The 10,268-nt window shown below is 41.0% G+C and overlaps 1 protein-coding gene across 1 annotated transcript in view; it reads left to right on the top strand.

The window, feature by feature from the left end:
* Nucleotides 1-402: 402 nt before the first annotated feature.
* ZC3H13 (zinc finger CCCH-type containing 13) overlaps nucleotides 403-10,268 on the top strand; it is a gene marked incomplete at its 5' end in the record, with an annotated part of 46,328 nt that continues 36,462 nt past the window's right edge. The window contains 3 exons of the mRNA XM_079297960.1: nucleotides 403-756; nucleotides 6,599-6,721; nucleotides 7,158-7,267. Coding sequence (XP_079154086.1) covers nucleotides 403-756; nucleotides 6,599-6,721; nucleotides 7,158-7,267 — 587 coding nt within the window. The remainder of the gene's footprint in view (nucleotides 757-6,598; nucleotides 6,722-7,157; nucleotides 7,268-10,268) is intronic.

Below are 10,268 nucleotides of genomic sequence, written 5' to 3'. Positions count from 1 at the left end.
CAACACCACCCTGTCAGTTAGACCAGGGCACTGAGTGTCATGTACAGTAATTCCTTAAACACCTCCAGCTACAGTGATTCCACTCCCCACTAGGCATCCGTTCCAATGTTCAATCATGCTTTCTGTGAAGAATTTCTTCCTAATGTTCAACTTGAACCTCTATTGGTGCAGCTTGATACAAGGTCTTCTCGTCCTGTTGCCAGGGAGAACAGGCGGGCCGCACCAGGCTGAATGTCCTTTCAGGTGGTTGTAGGGAGCGATTAGGTCACCCCAGAGCCTCCTCCAGGCTGAACACCCCCAGCCCCGTCAGCCACCCCTCACAGAATTTCTCCTCCAGAGCCCCGCCAGCCCCATTGCCCCTCCCGGGAGGCGGAGCCGGGCGCCTGCCCCGCCCTCCCCAAGATGGCGGCGCCGCCGCTTCCGCCCTTCCCGCCACCGCCCTCCCAGCTGCGACGTCACCGCCGCCGTCATCGCCGTCATCATCGGCGGCGGCACGGGCGGCGCGAGGGCCGCCGGGAAGGGCGCGCGGAGGCGGTGGCGGCGGCGGCGCTCCCACGACGGCTGTCCCGGCGCGCGGGGCGGGAGCGGCGGGTCCGCGGGGGCGCGCGCCGCTCCGCGCGCTCCTCCCCCTCCTGCCCGCGCCGCTCCGCGCTCAGGCCCGGGAGGACGGACCCCCCCCTCGCCCCCTCCCACCCTCTCCGCCCCGGGCGGCGGCGGAGGAGGCGGCGGGGAGCGGCGCGGCAGCGCAAGGAGCAGGTGAGTGCGGCGGGGCGGCCGCGGAGGGTGGGCCGGGCCGCCGCGTTCCCTTTCCCCCGCCGGCCCCGGTGCCGCGCACTCGGCCTGCGGGGCGCAGCGGCGGGGAAGGGCCGCAGCGGCGGGGAAGGGCCGCAGCGGCGGGGAAGGGCCGCAGCGGCGGGGAAGGGCCGCTCCCGCCCGGCTCGGTGCGCGGCCGGGGGCGCACGGGGGGTGCCCCAGGAGGGGTGGGGGTGAGCCCGGAGGCGCCATCCCGGCGTGTGCCCGGGGTGCCGTTCCGTCGGTCGCTGGTCGTGCTGGAGTCTGCTTCCCGTGTACTCGGATATTCCCTGCTCGTGGGCATATTTTGGTTTTGTTTGGGTTTTTTTCCTCCCACTTCTGTAGTGCTCTTCTCCCATTTTCTGGCAGTAGAATAGTTTCTGCTTTATGCGCTCAAGAGGGACTGCCAATTTCGCTGGTATAAATTCACTCATCACCATTCCTTCAGGTAGCAGCTAAGCTAACTGCGATCCCTTCCAGAACTTGTAGCCGGCAGGTTGGGCTAGTGTGCTGTGGGTGGTCTGCTTAGGCCTTTGACTTCTCCATGGATTCTCACTCCACCGTTGATTTCTTGTCAACCCTTTGCAAGACTTTGAAGATCAGATGTTTTGCTCTCAGTGGTTAGCAACCAGCGCTTTGAGGGATCTCGGGCTGCTGCTGAAACACCCACACCGTGAGTTCCTCTGTGCAGACGGGAGTGGACAGACTCAGCCAGTGTCCCTGAAAACTAAAGAAGTGTGGCTTTACGTGGCTGTGCCCCAGATAATGCACCCTGCTTCTCAGCGTGTTTGCTGAGAGTGGCAGCCGCTAATGTGCTGATCCAGCTCACCGATTAGAGGTAATTAGAGTTCACTCTAAGGCAGAGTGAACTTGGACCTGTCCACGCCAGTCTGCACAGACTGCCCCTTAGTCTGGGGAATCATCTTTGAGTACGAAGACTTTGTTAGAGAAGGCATGGAATACTCTATGCTTCCTGGTAGCATTCTGGGGCCTGATGCTTTTATTCGCCCATAGAAAGCCAACTATGATTTTGTACTAGTGCAAACATAATTAGCAGTTGCTTCTTGCTAGTGGAGAAATACCATATGTGAAATTAGAGAGATAGGTTCAAGTTGCTATGGTGATGGGTTACCAACAAGGAGTTTTTAAATTTGGATTAATTTCTAGTTTTGTGTCAGACAGGCTGTGTGAGTATTTGACTGCTCTTTTGCAAGGTTCATTATGAATGCATTTTACAATTTCTAGTAATATTTTTAGGCAGTAAACCCATGGAGCTTCTTCAGATATTGCTGTTTTGTTAGCAATGTGACATGGAGGTGTTAACATTGTACTAGGTCCCGAAATGTTTTCAGGTAAAAGATCTTCATTTTAAAAAGTGCAGGGAACCATTCACAAAGCTGTTGTTTAGTTTTCAACACGTATTCAGTTTATCAAGGAGTGTTAATAATGAGTTTGTATCTGAACTTCTGTAGGACTTTGAAGTTATTTCGCTTGTTATTTGAAATGGCATATTATTTATCTCTTCACAGGTAGGATTTTCTGAAGTGATGTTATGCTTAGCTTGTGTGTGGTGTGCATGCGCAGACATTGACATGCTCATGAGTGATGTCTTGGACTTCCTAAAGAGATTTTTATCTCCTTTAATGTTTCCTTGGTTTTGACTTTTGCTTTTGTTCTGTCACATCTGAGTTTCAAGTTTTGCTGTAGAATCCGTCAGGATTCGTTTTTTTCTGGGGGCTGGATTAGGTTTTTCTAACAGAAAACCGGGCATTTCAGATATCTCTTTATTATGACTTCTGTAGTATCACACTGATTTTGAAGAAAACGTTAAGTGTGCTTGACACCAAAACATAAGAATGCTGGTAATAAAAAAAATGCTGTGTCAATCATATCATGGCTCATTGATTTCAGTTCATTGGTCAGTGATGCTAGGTGCACTCACTTCTCTCAAGTCTGTCATTTTAGATGATTCATGTAAATAACACTCTGTAATATGTTCTCCTTCAACTGCTAGTGTAATCAATGTCATTAACAGATTGTCTCTCACCCTGGGAAAGTTACTCCATTTAAAGAATAACGTAGATGCATCCATGAATGCATTATACTAGCGTTATAATATTTCTAATTTATTGTAAAGGTTGCCATGAATCTTATTTATGTATGGAAAAGTGATAATTTACAGTTAAAATATTAGCTATAGAATTTATTTTAGGAGGATAAAGTTAACTTTGCTTAGTTTCAGAAACTTCATTCTGTTTCAGAAGTAGAAGAAAGCTCAGTGCCCCTAAGTAAAGTCAGGAATTCAATGTCATATATATGGAAAAGAGAAGTGCTTAATATTCTACTTAGAAATTTTAGGATTTTTTTAAATCCTGGTAGTAATTATTTGAAATGTTAAGGGTACTAAGGTTTAGTCCACACTGGTACTCACAGCTGTCTAATCCCACATTAGTGTTTGATAAGGAGACGGTAATTCAGAGGGACACACATCTGACGGAAAGTCACTGCACTGGCCATCAGTGTGGGATTGATAGCAGGACTGTGGTCATCAGTGGTAAAACAGCAGAAGGTGAAAATGTTTGAGAAGGGGAATCTTTATGGGATATTCTGTTTAAATTGTTCTTGGTTGTCCATTAATGTGCAGTCTGAGAAATCTGGAAATAAAACACATAACTTTTTCCCCTTACGGTACTTGTTTATGAGCAAGGAACCTTCTTAGAAACACAAAACCTGCCCATTATCCATCTGAGATTTTCGATACTGTTTTAATAGTCTATTTTTCCAACTGACTTGGTCCTCAAAGAATGAAAATGGGACTGACTGTGTATGCAAACACAGCCTCTCAAATGCAATGTTGGACAAAGTGAAATTCCTCAGTTTGCCTCAGAATAATGTGTCTGGACTCTAATCCTGCGGTTTTTGATAACATATACATATACATATATATACATACTTATGTATATATATATATAACATTTCACTTAGCAGTGGAATGTCTTGCAATCCTTGTTAATGAGCAAGGCCCTCGTGATTATATGTGCATGCAGAAAGTAATATGCTGTGCACTCATAACATGCTGGGTTTGTTTCCTTGGGGTAATTTATCATGTCTTTTAATAAAGGATCTGTTCTCGATTGCAAACTGGTAGATATGGGCCAGCCTATGAGGATGGATTGCTACCTGAATAGCACAGGTTTTTGTTTCTCATTTTAAGTTGTTGTTTTGGTTTTTTAAATGGGGGGTTTTACAAACCTTAGAAAATTCAGGGTTGAATGATATTCTTAATTTCCTTATGCCAAAATCCAGGGGAAAAGGCAGTTGGAATTAAATTATCTGTTCAGTTATGATGATGTTGCCGCCTTCATCCTCTCCATGTTTATAACTATCCTTTTAAACCTAGTCATCATCATAATTTCTATACGAGTTAATTCCAAAAAGGTACTAAGTGTTGGGTAAAAATTAACATTTAAAATGAAAGTTTTGCCTCTGTTTCCTTGAAAATAAAACTACATTGGAATTGAGGCAGAATGAACCTGATTTTTCTGTATGCTGCTATGGTGTCAGTGTGTACTGTACTTGCATATTAGATAGACTCATCTGTCCTTCATGTGTTGAACCCTCTGCCATTGCCAGTGTTGTTTATCTAACCCTTTTTATTTCAGATATGGCCTTTTTAGCTGTAAATCTTTAATCCAAATTAGGCATTTGTTTTATTATCGTCTTATTAAAAATGCTTTTGCATGTGTCAGTTGATTTTTATATCTCCTATTGAAAGGGTGTGACTGCGTGAAAATGTAGAAATTTAGTAGTTTTTTTTCTGAAATTCTGTGAGAATCCTGAAATGAAAGGGTGCTCAGCTAGGTGAGATGTGGTATTGTTTTGCTTTCTAACTTTAATGGTTTATCCTGTCAGACTTTTTAACTATTGCTGCACATTGAGCTGTCCACAATGACTCCTAATTATTTTTCTCAGAAGACTGGACTAATTTGGTCTCATCAAGTATTTAGACAAAATCATTTCTCCTTGTGTGCATTGCATTATACTTATTTGCATTTCATCTGCTGTTGTATTATTACTCAATTCTCTTAACTCGATTAGATCTTTCTAGAAACCTCTATTCTCCACAGTTCTCACTAACCCAAATAATTTCATACTACTGGAAATTCTACTGTTTGACTGTCTGCTTCCACTAATTGATGTTAACCATTGTTTTTAATGTTTGGTATACACCATATGGTTAACTTCTACCCTCCCTGAACATCTTGGTTAATGTCTTGATTATCTGAACCTTATTTATGAGATAAAATTCTTCAGATAATCAGAGGTTTGGAGAAGGAGTCAGTACAGCAGAGGTCTGCTGAGAAATCTCAAATACACAATGTAAGCTTTCTTTCTTCCATTGTTTATAAAGGAGCAAAAGTGCTTCACAGGAGCTTCAGCACAACATTTTGTTTGTAGAAAATGCACGGGTGTCAGACTCCTAGGAACTCTTGTTGTGGAAATAACTGTAGGGTTCAGATAATGAAGTGTCCATGTCTATACATTATAATATTTTGTTTCTGTGAAATGTAACCTTACCATATGGATACAGTGGGAACATATTACTGATCAAAGGGTGAAAATGTATTAATCCTCTCTGGTTGGATGTTAGTTTAAATGTGTATTATCCTGGCTTTATGGACGAACTTTGTCATTTGTAACCTGTTTGTGTGTGAGATAGTTTAAGTGTGTGTGTGTTTTAAATGCGGTGACATGCTTAGGAGCAGAAGAGACAGCAGCAGAAGGGTAGGAGATTAGTGTTTGGCTAATCATGATCTACTGATTAATGAGGGTGATGGCACATTGCAGTACAACAAAGAGGTGGTTTTTGAGCTGTATATAAATTGTTGAGCACCTGGCAGATGTTCCCAAACTTTTTTTTTTGTGCAGATCAAGTAGAATGTAAAAGAATGTAAAGAATGGACAATAGTTTTTAAGGCCCATTTCCCCCTTTTTGTACAATCTATCTGTAGTGCCAAATATATATATTTTTTCTTTAAATAGGTTTTTATTGTTTTCTATAACTCCTTCCTTTCTCAGGTAAGATAAATTGTGCCTTCTTGTTTATCCAAGTTATACTGTATTTCCTTTTAAACCTGTTTTTCTTAATGAGAAGGAACTACTTTTTGATCAGTTTAGGAGGTGCATCATCATTATGGAGTTGTTTGGGTTTTTTTTCTCCTAAACTCATGTAGTTCCAAATAGTTGTAGGAATCAGACTGGTAACAAACACAGCCTGTGGATGACAGGAAGATGTTTTTCAGTAGGTTGTCTTACACAACAAGGGGGGGAAAAGATAAAGCTCTCATTTCTTGAAATTTGTTTCAAAAGTGGGAGGCATTTTTAGTGATTGGAACTGATTTCTGAGAGGTTGGTGAAATAATATTAAAGGTTCTGTTCATTTTAAGTCACTTGAGTTTGTGCGTCAAAAATACATGATGAAAGAAAGCATCTGTCCTGTGTGGTGTTTGCTGCCTAAATGAATAACATGTCATATGATCTTTCCCAAGGGGAAGCTGAAGAATCCAAAGCAGGTCATGAAATAAAGTGAAAACTTATCATTACTGGTGTTCAGCTGACTAGTTCAAGTCAGAAGCAGTCTGTGTTATTAGATACATTTCACTCACTTATGACTTTTTTTCTTTCTTCATCGCCTCTGCAGCAACTCTTGCAACGTATATCATACTATTTTATTCATGTGAGTTCAGTGTCAATAGCCCCAAACTGAAGGATTTTACAGTTTTGCTTTTTTTTTTGGTTGAAGTAGTACAAAATGTCAAAAATTAGAAGGAAGGTCACAGTGGAAAATACCAAGACCATATCCGATAGCACATCCAGAAGACCCAGTGTGTTTGAAAGGCTTGGACCCAGCACTGGAAGTACTGCAGAGGTGAGTTGTAAAAGTGTTCTTCTTTTCCTCCCCACCCCAGTATCTTCTTTTCCAGGATTTATGTGGTGGGAAAGAGTAGTTCACAAGCACCAAATGCTCAGATGTTATTGAGGTTAAGTAAAGGTGAAAAGAACTCTTTAACGCATGGATGTTCAACATGCTAATACTAGAATTTTCAAATACCGTGTGTTGTGCCAGCTTCTGGATGGAGCAGTAGTACTATGAATATTAATAATATTTCCACCAACCTAAATTTTTCTCTGCCAGGCCTGATGCTCTTTGTTGATTATTTTTTTTAATCAATTATATTACTGGTGGACAGAAATTACAGATAAATGGGGCTTAATGTGGAGTCATTTGTTTGTTCTGCCACACTCACACCAATGGTATTTCCAGAAAGGAGTGTGAAATTCACCCAGTAATGTCTGTCTCTTAGACACAGTGCCGTAACTGGCTGAAGACTGGCAACTGCCTCTATGGGAACACATGTAGATTCGTACATGGCCCTTCACCACGAGGTAAAGGCTATAGCAGCAGTTATAGAAGGTAAATCAAGAATCACTTTGAATTCTTCACATGCTGTAGGAAAATAGCTTTTGCAACTCTGTCTTTTGTTTTGTTGGTTGTTTTTGGTTTTTTTTTTAAGTGAAATGCTGTGGTGTGCCTAGTTGTATGTTGTATCAATAACCAATTGCCTTATGGAGCTACTTAAAACAATTATTTTGGCAATGTGCAGGATTTTTGTGTGTATATAGCTTTAAAAAATGAGTAGAGTCAACTGGATGCAGATTAAATATATATTACTTGAAACGGGAAGTTCAAGTACCTTAGTACTTTTTTTGTTTTGGCATAGTGTCACTGCAGCTTTCTGGTATACTTTTCTGTCCTGTACTAAAATGCTGGTTTGCAATTACTTACAGCAGTGCTCACACTCACAGCCCTTCTGCCTTTGCTGTGTTGCTTGATAAATGTTTGTCCTTTCTCTCCTGTTGTGAGAAAACACTTCTCCTCAGAACATGGCTTTGTGACTTTATCTATCAGATATAGAAAAATGTCCTTTTCCACAGGGGGAGATGCAAAAAGTTGCCTAATTTTTCAAAATATAATATTTTTTATTGTATTTCTCTTTATATGTTAGTAAAATTTAATTTATTTTTTCAGCAGTCCTTCTTGTAGTATTCTTTCTATAAAGGACAGAAGGATGTTATGGTTTTAGCATATTATCTGTTTCTGTGAAGGCTTCACAATTTACAAACAGTGGTCCTTCATGATGCCAATGTTATCTATAGATTATGAATGGGCACACTGAAGAATCAAAGAGTAAAGCAACAACAGGAAGGTTGGCATGAGGTTAGGGTTCTTTGTCTGTTCTTGTGACATGCTCTTGGAATGATCTTGACTTTGCTTGTTTGATCTTCCATTGCTTCTAAGGTGGTAGCAGCTGGGATACAAAATACATCACTGAGCTTAATGTTTCTTTTGGTGTGTTAAAGATTTTACTCTGTTCTGCACTGAATGTTCTAAATGAATAAAGTAAGTGATTTACTGTTAAGGATTAAATTTTAAAACTGTTATAATATCACTTTCTCCTTGCTTTCAGTGTTTGGAACACTCAGTGCGTAGGTCTGCTTGGTCAAAGTGACATTTCTTTTAATGATTAAGGCTGTGTTTCTGCTTCACTGTCACCACTTGACATTTAAGAAAAGCGTTGATTTCTTTCTTCTTATTGATAACTTTTTCCTAGGACTATATGAAAAGTCAAAGGACAAACCTTCCTGCTTATTTGCTTGGCACATTCAGCATTTTATAAAGGTATTCTTAAAAGTAAAACAGGGGAGGAAGCCCATCACCCCCACACACCCTCCAAAATAGACAGATGAAAGAACTGTGCCTACTAATAGCTCTTGGCCAGGCATAGAAAAAACTGGTACATAATATGTACATAATAAAATGTTGGCATTTTCATGGCATTTAACATTAGAGAATTTTTCACAAATGTTATCCCAGCACTTCAAAAGCAATTTTAGTAGCTTCAGGCAAGCCAAACTAATGCTGCTTCCACATCAGTTTAATTAAAACAATTCTCTTTTTCAAATATCTGGGATAACAAAATGGCAGTGTGTCTGCACATGTTCAGCCATGCCTACCAAGGAAGTCTCATATGCTTTGCAAGGAGTTGGGTAGGACATAGCATGTCTTGCTGCTTTTCTGTCTGCATACCTTCTGCCTCAAGTTCCATACATGTCTGCAGTAAATCTTGTTAATGGTTTTATCTGACCATAATGCCTCCCATAGTTCAAAACACCACCAGATAGTAGGAAAACTTGACTCTAGAGTGTGAAAAAGGTTGTTCCATTTTTAGCACTAATGTTTCCTCTCACACCGTGAACTTGAATCTTGCTATAAAAATAAAACCCAGCATGTTTTTACATAAAGCTTAGGTGATGATAGCATTAAGAATTCAGTATTAGGCCTGCCAGTCTTCCCAGCATCAGAATTAAGGAGAAGCTAAGAGCTGTCTGTAAACATGCTATCCCTTGAGGAATTTTGCTCTTTCTGCACTTGTAGTTTTTTGGTTAGCTGCCTGGCATCTTCCTGTCTGAGTCTTTCATGTGATTGTAAGAATTTATTCCATTGTTGGGCCCTTTTCTTAGCCTGACTGATCCTCTATATTTGGGATCATCACACTGCATTTAAAAACCCAACCAAGTCAGCACTCATATTAAGAAACAATGTGTGGATTTTGAAAGTTTCAAATATTGTAGCATGGGAAACTGGAAAATGGGACAGTGTTTCTTGAGCAGTTATAATGTGTACACAATACACAAATACTGGTCATCTGCCTCTGTGCATACATGTGCTCTCACACAGGTACACAGAGATATCCTCAGGTAGGTGTGTTGCAAGGTGTGCCTGTTGCTGGATACTTGTTCCTGATACTATAAAGAAGTACAGGTGCAAATGAAGGCACTATTAGAAATGTGCATTTCTTAAATGCTGTTGAACATGGAGAACTGAACTGTTGCAGAAAGTAATGCTGTTTAAAATCACTTAACTGCCTTCAAATTTGAAAGGAGGAAATTCTGCATTTTAGGCTTTATTTAGAAGATGAGCCCAACTCAAAGAAAAAGAAATTGGAAAATGCCATTTGCTGAAAGGTTCTGGCAGTTGCAGTTTAGCCACATCATCTTAAATTGCAGGGGTAAATTGTCATGATCTGTTGAAATTCAATAGTGAGCATGATCTGGTATAACCAAAAATACCTTTTGGAGAAGGCTGGGGTAAAGTCATTTAGAAATGAAGCTGTGGTACAAGTAAAGGAAAAATCAGCTAGTAGATCAGCTTGTTTTTCTGTGCATTTAGCCAAAGCATCTGAAAATAGTCATGGCTTCCTGAGTAATCATTGCTTAAAATTTGACTGTCAGTCTCATTTTGTTAAGAGTTTTTGGAGGGTTATGATGTCTTTGGGGAAGGAGAGATAGGGTGAGTACCATGACTTTGCTTTGGTGTTTTTCTAAAGCTGAAAAAAGCTGACCCAGTAACAGCA

The sequence above is a fragment of the Erithacus rubecula genome, assembly GCF_903797595.1.
Source record: "Erithacus rubecula genome assembly, chromosome: 1".
In the NCBI taxonomy this organism is placed as follows: Eukaryota; Metazoa; Chordata; class Aves; order Passeriformes; family Muscicapidae; genus Erithacus; species Erithacus rubecula.
This window is presented reverse-complemented; position numbering and strand designations above follow the sequence as displayed.